At 38.9% G+C, this 15,943-nt stretch overlaps 1 protein-coding gene across 2 annotated transcripts in view; it reads right to left on the reverse strand.

The window, feature by feature from the left end:
- The window catches only part of ANOS1 (anosmin 1), a 215,639-nt gene that overhangs the window by 62,172 nt on the left and 137,524 nt on the right, over positions 1-15,943 (reverse strand). For both annotated transcript variants that reach the window (XM_025372222.1, XM_025372223.1), the window contains exon 4: positions 6,934-7,156. In XM_025372222.1, coding sequence (XP_025228007.1) covers positions 6,934-7,156 — 223 coding nt within the window. The remainder of the gene's footprint in view (positions 1-6,933; positions 7,157-15,943) is intronic.

The raw sequence follows: 15,943 nt of genomic DNA on the forward strand, positions 1-15,943 counted from the left end.
GTTGCCTGGGGCTACAATCTGATCTCAGGTTTCTCTCTGAATTATCTGCTTCCTTCTACATTTCATATTAGAAAAGGCCACATAGAGAGATAGAGAAAAGAGGTGGTTTTGATAGATATGCAAATCCCTTGGACATTCTTATTCTAAGATGCTCAGCTTTCCTGGTGGATCTGGAACTTCACCAAGTCAGTCTTTGACTCCTGTTCTGCCAGACATGCATTTATTTCAAGCTTGTATCATAAACTTTTCATCTCAGTGCATAACCATAGCAATGGGGGTACCTTGACTTGGATGATTAGCATATTGCTGCTAAGCAAATGTTTTTCCAGTCTATCTCTAATCCCTGGCTAAGCTGCAGACCATCTTTTCCACCTGCCTGCTGAATTTCTCTGTCCTAGATATGTCCCTTCTCCTGCGATATCTACCTTTATGACAACTTTATTCTTTAGGATGTCTAAGGGATCTTAGAACCTTTTTGATTTGTTCTTGCAGCTAACAACATTTAGTTGTCTTACTGCTTAGTACATTTTCAAGAATTATCAAATCATTCTGTCTCCATGATGGCCACCTGACTTTACTCCCTTCCTTGTTCCGACCTTTCAACCTATTTCCCTGAATCTCAATCTCTTTTTCTAATGTCCCCTTATTGGTACTTTGTGGTTATTTTTCTAAAGTAGAAGCGAAGTTCTCTCCTTCAGCTTCCCAAACTCTTTAATTGCATCCCATTTTCTCTAGAATGAAGGGAAACTTATTGGCATCCCCCTCAAGGCATCCTTCTTCATAACTGGCTACCATTTATTTGTCAGTCTATCTCCTGGTACATCTTTAGTTTTTGTCACAGATATTATCTTTAAGCCCAGCTTTCCTACAAACACACTGCCAGGTACTTAATAATACCATGGCCTGTTTATTATTATTATTTTTCACTCTGAAATGTCTTGCCTTCTGTTTTCTAACTGTAGACCCTTGAATACTTCCAGGCTCGGACCAAATGCCATCCCTCTGTGACACTTCCCCTAAACCTCCCAATTGGAAATAAAGGCTTTATTATTTTGCCCCCCTTCAATGTTGAGCCTGTAACTGTCAAGACATGCATTTAACTGCCTCTTGCTGCAGCAAACTCATTTAATGATGCCTGTCTTCCCATTGAGCCACAGCCCCCAGAGGTCAAAAACCATGTCTCCTTCATTCCCGCACCTCACAATGTCCCAGAAGAGAACATTCTGCAATAGCAAATGTTCAATGAACAATGTTTGCTGAATGAATAGCCAAACCCACTTTCTTATTCTTCACTCAAGAATGTATCTGTGGAAATAAGAGACTAGGGCAACATTTATGCAAACCATAGCAACAATGGTAATCCCTACTCTGCTTGAAAGTCACCTAGGGCAGGGTGAAGATTTATCATAGATATTCTGTACTGCCATCTTTATCATACATTGTTTCAAGCAACTCACATCTCTTTTCCAGCATGGGTTTATTACTCACATGAACATTCACTCTGTTTTTTAAAAAGGTAAATACCAGAAAATAAAGCAATGCCAAAATGTTTACAAGATAGAACGTTTTTATTACATTGACCATAGGACTTTCCCATTAAAAAGAAAAAAAAAAAAGACCAACTCCTGATGGGATAGAAATTCCAAAGTTAATTGATTTTAATAGAAGCAGCTCTGTATGTTTTGTGTCAAGAAAAAAGTCACAAAAATTTGTTCAGAGTGATGAAAAAACAATCTCAACAAGGTGATCATTTAGTATCATTCTTGCATTGAAGGCTGGCCTGCATATGCAAGACAAATAGTTCTACCGAAGGGGATAAGGCAAGAGAGAGCAGTCGCAGAGGACATTTCATGATTTACTTGATTCCTTGGTGCATAGTAAAAAAAATGATGACTAATTCTTCAAACTCATAGAGCGCATTCTCCGAGACTTCTAAATCTACCTTTTTCTTTGGCTTTCCAATGTATAATCTTTTGGAGTAACTACAGCTACAGTAAATAGCCTCCTAAGTAACCTGAACTCACCAGAAGCCAATCCAAGCAACCCAGTCCCCTCTCTGTAAGGTTTTAATCTTGAGTAGCATTCAAGGACCAACAGCCTTAATCAAATGTAATGAGCATCAGGGCGATGTCAGTTCAAATTTCTTCATTTAAAAATCTCTTTAATTATGATGAAGCATGACCCTGCAATTTGCATGTTAAGAAATGGTCCATCTGCTTTCCATTAAAGTCAGTTGGCTCCTTTGATTGGAAGTAACTCCAGCACTCTACTGTAATTGTGTGCAGATGGGGCTCAGCCCCGCTCAAGACCTCCAGCCCTCACTGCCTGTGCGCACAGTCCTCACTGGCTGAACCAGCATCCCAACTGCATAACCAGATGTGTAGACTGGATCTCTTCTCAATGTGTTTTCTATTATGTAAATGATTAGCATTTTTCTCTTTAAAATTATTTTTGAACAAATTAGTCATCTGAAATCTAAATGATTCTGTTGAAAAATTAGCAAACATTATCATATGGCACCCTGCAATATGTGACATACACTTTTTTTCTTTAAAATGCAAGAAATAGTCTGCTGAAATCAAAAGAACAAAAACCCAATGCTTTTTAAAAATGTTGAAAATCTATGGATAGAAAAATCAATTAGGATAAGCAATCTACAATTGCATACTCATTGTGAGATTTTATTATTACTATTAATTTTTATCGTGTATCTAAATGACATAAAAATGTAGCAAGATGTATTGTTCTAGTGATTTAATCACTACTTGATATCTCTCATAAAGGTAATTAGAACTCTAGAATTTGTATTTACATCACATTAAGGCATTGGGCTGGCTACTGGATGCAAAATGTTGAAAATGTATTTGTGAGAAGTTGTCTGAAGTTTAAATATTTTATATATTAATTATTTGTGGAAATACTAAATCAACTCTGTGTTCGGGTCTTTTTGAAAAGAAACCGATTGACGTACAATTAATTCTTGGTTTATCCATGGCAAAGGGAAACTATAGGTCACAAATTAGTCTGAATCTTTAGGTTTGTAAAATTTTTTAACTTTTCTTTCTCCCTGCCCAAACCATTTTTGCTACAGTTGGAAGCCAAGAGAGGCAGTGGGATTTGGCAACAAAACAGTAAAATGTATCACTCTCTGGAGGAAAGATTGTCTCACCAAGCCATAAAATAGACGTACTATAGAAAGGAAAAAGGAAGTGCCCCCAAATGCACTCATTTGTGTTCTACCTGTAGAAGATAAGCCTTTTAAAGTTTCTACAGCTCTATGAAGAATTGCATTTCATAGAACTAGCACCAGCAGGCATCTCCAATCATGTTACTATTTCCAAGCCTTCTATTTTGATGCTAATAATTTTATTTAAAAAGTAAAAGAAAGGATCTCTGCTGTTTGTTTTAAACTATAGTCTATGAAGGTTAACTTACTTCTAGGCATCAGTTAAGTGCAGTTTTTACAGCATAGCCCAAATGCAGTGCTCAAATATAATAGGGAATTTTGTTGATCATATTTTCAAGACACCCATCGCTTTTAAAAACTCAAGTGACCAGTATAAAAAGCTCTTGAAGCTATAAAATCAGTACTTTCTATCTTCCCTTCCACAAACACAACAGACCAAACAGAAAGTATGTATGTATGGGTTTTTATAATTTTAAAATATTTTTAAAAATTAATTCAATAAGTAATAAAATGAAACATATACAGAGGTTGGTAAATGTCCATTTACTTAAAGGTTAGAAAAACAATTTGCCCACTTAAAGAGTATTGTGAGCATGACAATCTCAGTAATAACCTACTGGACCATGTTGGGGGTTAGTGTCACATGGATCCTTGTACCCCAATGCCCATTATAGATGACAGAAAATAGTAGGCACTCCATAAATGTGTATTTAACTGAAATGTGTCAATACTTCTCCAATCAAGTGACAGCAGCCCCTTGTAAAGGTAAACTGGGGAAAATGTTAAGAAAATGTTATTGTGGATTTCCAAACAGCAGTATGCAACACTTTAATACATAAATAATGAATGAATGAGGAACTTCAGGTTTTCAATATTTATCCCATAGAATTTGGTTCTCTATACAGCACACACTGTATCTAGTTTTATATGCTTCAACCCTACAATGTAACAATCCCATGTTATTAATTAGTCTAAAATGATTCATAAAGTAGTGATTTTGTTAGATTAAAAATATTCTATATTGACAAATCTTTTACTTGGCCTATTAGATAGACAGGTAGGTAGATAATGGATTTAGATACATTTTGGGACAGGGTCTCACTCTGTTGCCCAGACTGGAGTGCAGTGACATGATCATGGCTCATTGTAACCTCGAATTCCTGTGCTCAAATGATCCTCCCACCTCAGCCTCCCAAGCAGCTATGACTACAGGCACGTGCCACCATGCCTAGCTAATTTTATTATGTTTGTAGAGATGGGGATATCTTGCCATCTTGCCCAGGCTACTCTTGAACTCCTGCCTCAGCCTCCCAAAGTGCTGGGACTGAAGGGGTGAGCCACTGTGCCAGGCCTTAGTTAGCCTATTATATAATAACACAATGATGCCCAGTGAGTGTTTCCATTAGGGCTCCATACATTCAAAACAAAAATGACAGGCGAGCTAGCCCAGGTGGGAGCAGATATTAGATCTATTTCTGCTACCTACTACCGAATCACTTAGGCATAGGCTGCAACCTCAGTTTCAGCAGCTGTGAATGGAGAGCCAAGGACTAGTTAATCTCAACCCACCATGACTCCCACTCTTATTAAGGAAAACAATTACACAGACCTAGCAGAGACAGAGAGAGGGAGGCAATCTTATTTCACATTAGTTTGTTTGGGGCAATAAGAAGGCATCTTGGAGGTAGGAAAGACAGTGATTATGAGTATCCTAAGATTGCAGGTTGGTTTGTGCGCTGACTGGGCACATGGTTTTCTCCTCGCAAAGTCAAGGGATGGGTTGGAACGGACTGTTTCCCTGGGGCTTGTGTATATCAGTCCCCCTCTCCTCTTCTGAGAGTGAAGAAGCAGCTGGACTCCAGGTTGGGAATGCCAAAAGGGGCTTCAAATGGCTCATTAGCTAAAGGTGAAGGAGTTGCTACAGGCTCTATTTGCCCTCCTTTTACACACACTAACATATTCAGAGGCACTGTCAAAGCTCCCAGGACATGAAGACAGCCTTCCTTGAGGGACTACTGAAGAAAGCAAGAAAAAATATCTACCTGCATATATGTCTTTTTTTGCAAAATAACAATCTATTAACTAGACTGCCTTCGTTACGCAAAAGTCATTGTCAGGTCAACAGAGTCTGTTTATTCTATTTGTAGTTGATTCCCATTGATTCTGTCTCTCTCCACAAAAATCTAAGTTAAGAGCTAATTTGTAGTAGAAGAGTGACTTCAGTACTTTAACAAAAGTTCATCTGGTTTCGTTAAATGTAGTTTTACATTGAAAGTATCTCTGCATCATTAGTCATTTATTCTGGCCCTTTCTACAATATTCCGCTTATTCTCTAGTGAAACAGGCATATTTGAAATTCATAGTAACTCTTCAGTCCTTTTATAAAAGTGCATATTTTAATTTATATTATCTCTTTAAAACACTATAGGTTTTACAAAAGGGTTTAAAAAGACCATTCCAAAAGCATCCTATTTTTATGGTGAATGCTACTCATACATAGCGTATTATCTTTAATGACAGATAAAATTTCATATTAACAGAGGCTTTAAAAATTAGATGGTTTTAAATTTCGCAATAGTGACTTGCTGTAGTTTAAAATAAGAGGCATGAACACAATAAAACCTTAAAACTATTAAAGAAACATCACTTGGTAAGAAGAGAAAAGCAGCGATTATTTTGAATGTAAGACATGGTACTTATGGTGTGTTTCCAATGATAAAGAAAATAAATGGTTGAATTACATAGATTTCAGAGGAAAGTATTCCCAAGTGGGAGCTAAAGGAAGATGGGACAGATACCTAACTTCTGGGAGATGTGAATTGTTATGAGTGTTAGAGTAACATGGACTTCCAAAAACAGGCAGCCAGCACACAAATCAAAACTGGCATTGATGGTGAATACTGCTTTATACACATTTTTTTTAAGTACCAGTATTTAGAAACAATATGGATTTGGCATGTGTGTGTGAAAGACACACAGAGAGAAAGACATCTGTTACTCTCTGTACTTTAATGAATACTGCCTGCTGACTGACTCTATATTAGGGGTCCCCAGCTCCCGGGCCACTGACTGGTAGCAGGCTGTGGCCTGTTAGGAACTGGGTCACACAGCAGGAGATAAGTGGTAGGTGGGTGGACAAAGCTTCATCTCTATTTACAGCCACTCCTCATCACTCACATTACCACCCGAACCTCCTGTCAGATCATCAGCAGCTTTAGATTCTCATAGGAGCGTGAACTCTGTTGTGAACTGCACATGTGAGGGATCTAGGTTGCAGGCTCTTTATGAGAACCCAATGCCTGATGATCTGTCACTGTTTCCTGTCACCCCCAGATGGGACCATCCAGTTGCAGGAAAACAAGCCCAGGGTTCCCACCAATTCTACGTAATGCTGAGTTGTAGAATTATTTCATTACATATTTCGATTTATTCTAGTGTGCCTAGTAGAGCTTACTTGAATCAGTCTGACTGGAGAAAAAGACAAAAACCTTCCTGAATTGTTGCTGTCCATCACATCTGTCAAATTAAAAAGAATTAATATGAATGACTTGCTCTGCCCCAAGTTGAGTTAATATGGTTGATCTCTATGGGTCTGTGAATATGTTAAGATGTCTGTATGTGGTATAAAATAAATTTTCTTAAGATTTTGTTTTTTAGACTTTTCACGCTTACGATGGACACCCTTCCCTAGGCACAGATACATGTGACACTGCATGTCTCTTCACACCCCCAGTGCTGCCCCTTACCTTTGTACAGAGTCTTGGGTACTTGGCAGGTGTGTCCACACCCATTTGAACAACATTTCTTCACCCCAGAGCACTCATTGTCAACTTCGCAGCTTTCAACACAGGCGGCCGCAAATCCACTGGCTTTCTCAGGAGCCGGGCAGTCCCCCTGCTTTACCAACAGGATGTATTTGAGGAACTCACAGCTGGTCAAGCATTCGTAGCTCTTCTTGGGGAAGAGAGGCTAAGACAAAGAAGAATTTTAAAAAATATTCCATTAAAGACACATGAAGTCTGATTTCCAAGACATCTGAAAGGAAGTTCCACATTTTTTCCCTGTCAAACTTTTGCTTGAATATTTGACAAAATGCATATATTTGTTTTCTTTTCTCCTACCAAAGTAACACATTTTGTGCTGATTCCTCAAAGGAACATAATCCATAAGTGATGATTTTATACTGCATGCAACAGACACACACCAAGTACATGCGCCCACGTCCACAGATCATATATTCTACCTTGGTCAAAGATGTTTGTCAAAAAAACTGACTATAAATAGTCACCAAACCTGTTCAGTACAATTTGAGGGCCCTTTTTGGATTGTATACATTACATGTATAGCACATCACTCTCTTTAATTTTTTTCTTTCTCTCTCCCTTTTTTTTTTTTTTTTTTTTTTACAGTTAAGGTCTCACTTCGTCACCCAGGCTGAAGTACAATGGTGCAATCATAGTTCACTGCAGCCTTGAACTCCCAAACTCAGGCAATTCTCCTGCCTCTGCCTCCCAAGTAACTAGAACTATAGACACACACCACCATCCCTGGCTAATTTTTATTTTTTGTAGAGATGAGGTCTTGCTATGTTGCCCAGGGTGGTATTAAGTCCTGGCCTCAAGCAATCCTCCCACCCTTAGCCTCCCAAAGCACTGGGATTGCAGGCATGAGCCGTTGTACCTGGCTACTTTTTCATGTATCATAAATACTCATCAAAATAGCAGGGGCTCTAAAAAACTTTACAATTCTCACAATGATAGCATATTTGTTGGAATTATATAGCACCGTTGTCTAAGCCTGCTAATTGAACATATTTCAATAATTTCCAGCCTTTATGATTAACATGGAATTGTCAATGAGTTGTGCAGTAGAAGAATGTGAATCTTCTTTAAAAATCAGCCCACACCTATGTTATCTGTGACATAGTTGGGGTCTGAACAGCATCTTGCTGAGGACATTTTGGTTGAGCCCAGAATCAATCAACCATTAGTGAGAATAGGAAGCCCTGGACTTATTAGAGGAATGCATTATTGAAAAAGCCTGAGTAATGTGAAAGAGCCATTTATCAAATGCCTATTTTTCCTTAGGAAAAAATGGTTCAGGACAGCACTCGGTCATCCCTAAGACAGGAGCTGCAATCGGAAGATAATGGCTTTTTTCTGCCACTGAACAGAGGAGTTGCTGAGACTTCTAAAAGCTGTCCCACCCAGGGAAAGAAAGGGAAGGATGCTCTCTGTGCTCTTGCCCTCCTTTTTCCCATGGAAGAGAATGGCCAAGACAGCCCCACCAGCCCCAGCCCTCCACCCAGCCCTATCCCTAACCCTCTTTTTGCTTTATAGAAGATGGCTGAAAAGATGATCACCATAACCCTAACTTTTACACCAAGCCTCCTTTTATCCTTATGGGAGATGGTTTCCATGATAACTACTATTCCATTAAAGACACATGACGTCTGCTTGAATGTTTAACAAAATAGATGTATTTGTTTTCTTTTCTCCTATCAAAGTGACATTTTCTCTTATCAAAATGCATTTTCACCTGGAATGCCTGTGCACAGCCAGGTTAAATTTCACTGTCTTCCTTTTACCTAGGGGTGGCTATGTTGTTGTGAATGGAATGTAATCAGCAAAGTTCTGTGCCACTGTGGACCGAGGCTTGCAGATGGTGGGGGATGGTGCCCTCATGTTCTTTATTAGCTGGATATGGGTAGCACCACAGCTGTAGGGAATGGTGGGGCCACAGGAGGAGCGATGCCAGAATGCTGTCTGCCCATATGGAGAAGGACAGCACCCTGCCGGAACAGCTGCCTTGAACTGCTCCATGGGCATAAAACAAGTACGCACATGTTTGAACTCTTGTACATATCAAGCTCCGTTCGCTACAACCATTCAGGCTACTTGAACCAATGCAAGGCCATCCAGTGAAGGGCTGCCATGGTTGCTCAACGTTGGAAGTGGAAGATGGACAAGGAGGACCCTTTCTGTTTATCTGATGTCACAACAGGGTTAGGAATATAAGAAATAAATGCGGTGGCTTTGGTGAACAGAAGTCCAGGGGGAGAATAGGAACATCATGCAGCTCAACGCCAGCATGCTGTTTGATGCTCCACAGTGATCCCTAACCAGGGCTCATTACTGGTAACAACTGGGAACACCTGGGTTACACCTGAAGGATACCTGGGAACACTCGCCTGTGTGCTGCCTGCTGCTGCTCCCTGATGACTAAATATGCCTCTGTACCATCGTGACACCTGTGTAACACCAGGTCATCCCTACCACTGCCTCATAATGCCTGGGCAACACCTGGAAAACACCTGATAAGACCAGCCCATGTGTTGCTGTTGCTTCTCAATAGTGATTGAATATGGTTCCCGACCGCGAGGTAACACCTGCCAAACCTGCCAGCATGCTGCTGGCTGCTCCTCACTGTCAAACAAGCATGACCCTTTAGTCAGATAGGTGTCTGGTAGCACCTAGATACCCTGGAGACAGGAGGTTATCTAGGCAGGAGACAGTGAATGGTTTGGGCTATTAACTAGAGAGTATTTCACCAATAGCAGAGGTATGTTATAAAACAAACACACAAACAAGCAAACAAACAAAAAAACCACCATTATCAAAGTCTCTAGTGGGAGGTGGGAGGTTGGTGGGAGGAATAGCTCTCTTTTCCAAAAAGACAGATAGTTCATTAATTTTAGCCTATGATTCTCAGATTGATGATGACTGGAAATTCCACTGAAGACTCAAAACATAACTTCAGCAAGGAATATCTTAGTAATCCTAGGATAAACTACAATTTCAACATAAATTATTCTCCACTGTCTCACCTGGTTATTTCCCCCAAACAATGTTCAATTAAAATATGCGTAAGAGTTAAGACTGCAAATGTTATATTATGTGCATTTTACCACAATTAAAAAAAAAATTGTGATGAGAATGTGTGCAGCACCACATTGTATTGTTTCATAGTGACAATAATCTTTCTGATACTGTAAATTTAGTGGATGACAAAGCATCAGTACTTCATTACAAGTTAAATACAATTCTTGTATTGTATTCTGTTCTTTTCTTAGATTAACAAAAGGAAAACAGTGGAAACACTAGATAGAAAAACTATAATTTCAAGGTTTGAATTAGAATTGTAGATGTCATATAAAGTTGTTTGTTAGTAATTAATCATATATAAAATGTGAAAATAACATGAGTTGACTGAACTAAAATTATTTCTCAATTTAAGAACTTTAAGGTAAAATTTAGAAGGGCCATGGTGTCAATATTGAATTGTGATAAATTTACAGCTAATTAATTAAAATAAACTTTATAAGCACTTAAAGCATTATCAACTCTGAAGGCTTTTCTCTCTTACTCTATTTCGCAGTTCATTTTTCTGTTAGCTGTTAGATGTATTTTACTTCATTGAGTTTTGAAGCTCTAAATTTAGTTTCAGATCTAAGTTAATAATCAAGGAAGTATGCTAACAGATCTGTGACAATTATATAGTGTTTGCCAACTTTCTTTTTTCAACAGTTCATATACATTACACACAATGAAAGAAAATACTTAATACCAAAATCATTGGCCACTGCCTCATGGGCTGAGATTTCCAAGTAGAAATACTTGTATTAAATCCAGCAAGTGTTTCCTGCTTGGTAACTTGGAAATCACAGTGACTTAGTTTGCACCATGATATAATGAAATCAACTCAGTTCATACTCTTCACCTATGAAAACAGAGTATGAGTCAAGAATCAGATAAAGTTTGGATCCTCTATTCATATATTATTCTAATTATCTATACGCCAACTGCCACACACTTGAACTGTGAGGGACAGGAAAACAGAGGCCATGTCTCCTTATCTTCATTATTTACTGAACTATTGGGGCAGACATAAAAACAAATAAACAAAGACAGTGACCTAGAATAGTTACGAAGTATGTGTTCCCAATGACTATAAAAGGGGAATGATCAAAATTAGCCCAACAATTTAGATCTTTCAGTTGATATGAGAGTTATTCTGTATGGATAATCAATGTTTTCCTTTTTGGTAAGGATTCAAACATGATTTCTTTGATTATTTTGGGGATCATAGAAACGCATATGTTCATCTTTGCACTCATGCTTCCTAGACTGGTTTATAATCTTGAAATAATACAGGTAACATTATGAATATTACATGAGGTAATGCACACAAAGAACTAAGCACTACTGTGCATAGTTGGCCCACAATACATACTCAATAATAATTAATTTATGTCTTTTTTCTTTTCCCACTGCTACAAGCTTACTCTTTAACATTTCAAAATTCTTCTGCCATGCTGATGAAAATTTTGTAAGATCCACAGACAGAAGGAAGTCTGTATTTTTCCACAGTGTGTCCAGCCACTAGATTCCAACCCACTACTTCCAGATTAAGCACTGAAATCTGCATCTAAGGAATTGTACCCTGTACTTAAATGAAGTTCATCTTAGAGCAGTGTGGATTTGGTGCAACAATCTTACAGAGGAGCTTTATTTAGCTGTCCTATTAAAGGCAGATTTATCAAAGGGAGGTTTTGATGCTGTCTATTAATTTTTTTTCATAATTCTCTTGGATTAGGTTAAAAAAATTATTTGTTTGAATATAAATTAGAGAACATATGGTATGTGTACATAAGGTCTCTCTCCAGGTCATTAATCATAGTTTAATGAGAATTTACTAATTGAATGGAATAAGAAGAAAAATGTGTACAGGTCAGAGAAAATGCTGTGTGAATATTAATACTCTAGATATAAACAAAATCTGCAAATTGGTCTTCAGCAGGAAATCCTGTGAACAAAGGTAATTTGAGTGTCACAAAAGTATAATAACTTCTGACCATTAAGCATGTAAAATTTCATGTGATAATACAAGTTAATTACCCAGAGATTTGTTAAAAGGAATGAGAAAATATTAGAAAAAGACATTCAAATCAGTATGCATGTAATACCCATCAATTTTATGGTGAATAAACACGTGTGACAACATAGAGATATATATATATATGCTCCATGTTCTATTTCCTGTTTCTACAATTATATGCAGGCAATGAAGGCAAATTGTTAACTGTAAATTTAGTTTTTATAACTATAATTCAGTTTTATAAAACTATTCATATGATTAATTTCACAAATCACACAAATGTCACTTTCAAATTATTATTATTATTATTATTATTATTTTTTTTTTGAGACTGAGTCTGGCTCTGTCGCCCAGGCTGGAGTGCGGTGGCCGGATCTCAGCTCACTGCAAGCTCCGCCTCCCGGGTTCACGCCATTCTCCTGCCTCAGCCTCCCGAGTAGCTGGGACCACAGGCGCCCGCCACTTCGCCCGGCTAGTTTTTGTATTTTTTAGTAGAGACGGGGTTTCACCGTGTTAGCCAGGATGGTCTCGATCTCCTGACCTCGTGATCCGCCCGTCTCGGCCTCCCAAAGTGCTGGGATTACAGGCTTGAGCCACCGCGCCCGGCCTATTATTTTTATTTTGAGACAGAGTCTCACTCTGTCACCAGGCTGCAGTGCAGATGCACAATCTCAGCTCACTGCAACCTCCAACTCCCTGGCTCAAGCAATTCTCCTGCCTCAGCCTCCCAAGTAGCTGAGATTACAGGCATGTGCCACCATGTCCAGCTAATTTTTGTATTTTCAGTAGAGACAGGGTTTCACCATGTTGGCCAGGATGGTCTCGATCTCCTGACCTCAAGTGATCTGCCCGCCTCAGCCTCCCAAAGTGCTGGGATTACAGGCGTGAGCCACCATACCCAGCTAAATGTCATTCTTTTGCCAGGTCATTGGCTCCAATTTAAAATTTGAAAAGAATATGGTCACTGCACCCATTAATTTTGTTTATTTTGCCCTTACTGTCCCCAAAACTAAGAAAGAGTCTGCAAAGACTATGTATTTTTCTAGATCAGTGATTAATAGTATCTAATGGATGTCATTATGCCTCCAAAGAGATAAAGCAAAGTGTTAAAGAAAAATATCTTTGAGGCCGGGCGCGGTGGCTCAAGCCTGTAATCCCAGCACTTTGGGAGGCCGAGACGGGCGGATCACGAGGTCAGGAGATCGAGACCATCCTGGCTAACCCGGTGAAACCCCGTCTCTACTAAAAAATACAAAAAACTAGCCGGGCGAGGTGGTGGGCGCCTGTAGTCCCAGCTACTCGGGAGGCTGAGGCAGGAGAATGGCGTAAACCCGGGAGGCGGAGCTTGCAGTGAGCTGAGATCCGGTCACTGCACTCCAGCCTGGGCGACAGAGCGAGACTCCGTCTCAAAAAAAAAAAAAAGAAAAATATCTTTGAGGTGCATTGGATTAAGTAAAAAATCTTTCATATGTTAAAGAATAGATATATGTTATACTATATATTAATATGCAGTATTAATGAATTCTCATATATCCCTCCTACATGTCATCTCCTAAGAGCTAAAAACTAAAATGTGGTTTTTAGTGCCTTACCTGGGTAATATGCTACGCTCCACTAAGAAGAAAATGAATAAAACATTAATTTATCCACCTGTGGCAAGTGGCTAAAAATAAAATTAAATACTAACAAAAGTAGGCAACATTTCTTGAACACTTTCAAAAAGAGAGACAATACTGTCTTTGTTTAGTTTGGCATAAAATGCAAGGTATTGTACAGTAAAATAATCTGTTCAGCAATCATGAAATGACAAAGACATCCAATTCAGTAAATTACCTTAATGTGTTTAAAATCACATAAATACTAGGCTTCAGCTTTGAAGAGAACATTGCATTTGGCTATTTGGTTCAATTCAACAGACTTCTACCATATGTCAATTCTCTAGGATTATAATTGCCTTTGCAAAGAGTCAAGGAATTGGGGGCTTCTCTTCCTGCTCCTAGCCAACAACCAGGATTGTGGACTACAATGAAACTTCGAACATACAATTTCCTGAAGTGAGTGCTCCATCATTATCACCACTGTCATAACCACCACCATCACCGTCATTACCATCATCATTAGCAGTGGCAGTTAGTCACCAAGAGATGCTGATGTCTACCACATCCCTCACTCTACCCCAGCTGCTTTACTTTCTCATTTCACCTATTCTTGCCCAGTCCCCACAGCTGTTATTATTTCCACTTTACAAATGGGGAAACAGCAGCTCAGGGAGATCCTAACATAGCCCAGATCACGAAACACGTAAGAGTCTGGGCAACGATGAGAGCCAGTGTTTTCTGAGGACCCCACCATATCAGGGTAAAATAAGAAGACTGGGCTCGCCCAGTGGCTCTCAGCTTGCTTCCCTATTAGAATTTCCCAGGGAGCTTCTAAAACTGATGTCCTGGGTGAACTTTTGACCCGTTTCTTCAGCATTCCAGGCATGGACCCCGGAAACTGCACTTTGGAAAGAACTGTAGATGGTCCCAATGTCTGGCCAAGACTAGAAATCTGCTGGATGAATAGCTCTCTAATTTGAGTTCAGTTATTAGATTTCATGATTCTACATGTTTAGAAATAATCTGAATATTCAAAAATGCAATCTTACACTTCCTGGGAAGAGACAGTAGGGTGATTTCAAATTTCTTTTTTTGTATTCCTTTTCTTTAGCAAACGAATTTTTAATCTTAATTCTATGCTGAGTAGTTGAATAGCTCCATTTACCTAGATACAGAAAAAACAAATGCATTTATAAACAGGAAATCTAAGTGTACATAAACTCCTAGAGATCACTGAGGGTAACTAAATTAAATTACTCCAAACTATAATCCAGGGGTTACTGAAAATCTGATTCTGATACACCAGTCTCTGTATGTACAAAAGATATATTTCAGGATGCTCAAAATTAAAGAACTGACATTCTAAACACCAAGCAATCATTGAATTAAAGTATGTTGGTAATTCTTTGTACACAATGTCTCTGAAGTCAGTGACATCAAAAAAATAGCACATGTCCTTCCTTTTGTATTTTCACTATATTAAAAAGCAACAGTACAAATGCTATGGTGTTAAAAAGGATCCTTAATTTTAACGAATGAACTTTTATAAACAACTATGTAATAAAAGGAAAATAGTATCTTAATACATAAAAGTTTTTGTTAAACAAGATTTTACAGTTTTTAAATCAGAAAATGTTAAGATTAAATTCTTTCAAAGGTTCAAACAAAAAAAGCAACCTGCACAATTTCCATAAAATGTGTCTTTGTACACACGTCCTGGGCACTTTGAAAATGTTAAAATCATTAAAGCTTGACTTCCGCCACTGCTGCCCCCATCTCAGCGTTGCCCTCTCCCTAACGTGGCCAAAGGGTCTGATTCCAAATTTCTCAAAACTTCACTCCCAAAACGCACAGTGAGGTGAACAGAACGTGAATTCAATACAAGAGCATGAAGACAAGGTAGCGAGACAATGAAATGAGATGAAAAGGGATAGAAAAGAGTTAAACAAAAATATAAAATGTGAAATAAGACAAAAACATAAAGTTAAGAAATAAACTAGAAATATCAAGGATCATCTGAGGTCAGGAGTTTGAGACCAGCCTGGCCAACATGGAGAAACCCCATCTCTCCTAAAAATACAAAAATTAGCCGGGTGTGGTGGCAGGCACCTGTAATCCCAGCTACTCGAGAGGCTGAGATGGGAGAATCCCTTGAACCCAGGAGGCAGAGCTTGCAGCGAGCCAAGATTGAACCACTGCACTCTAGCCTGGGTGACGGAAGGAGGGAGGGAGGCAGGGAGGGAGGGAGGGAGGCAGGGAGGGAGGGAGGGAGGGAGGGAGG

Source organism: Theropithecus gelada, chromosome X, assembly GCF_003255815.1.
Source record: "Theropithecus gelada isolate Dixy chromosome X, Tgel_1.0, whole genome shotgun sequence".
NCBI lineage: Eukaryota > Metazoa > Chordata > Mammalia > Primates > Cercopithecidae > Theropithecus > Theropithecus gelada.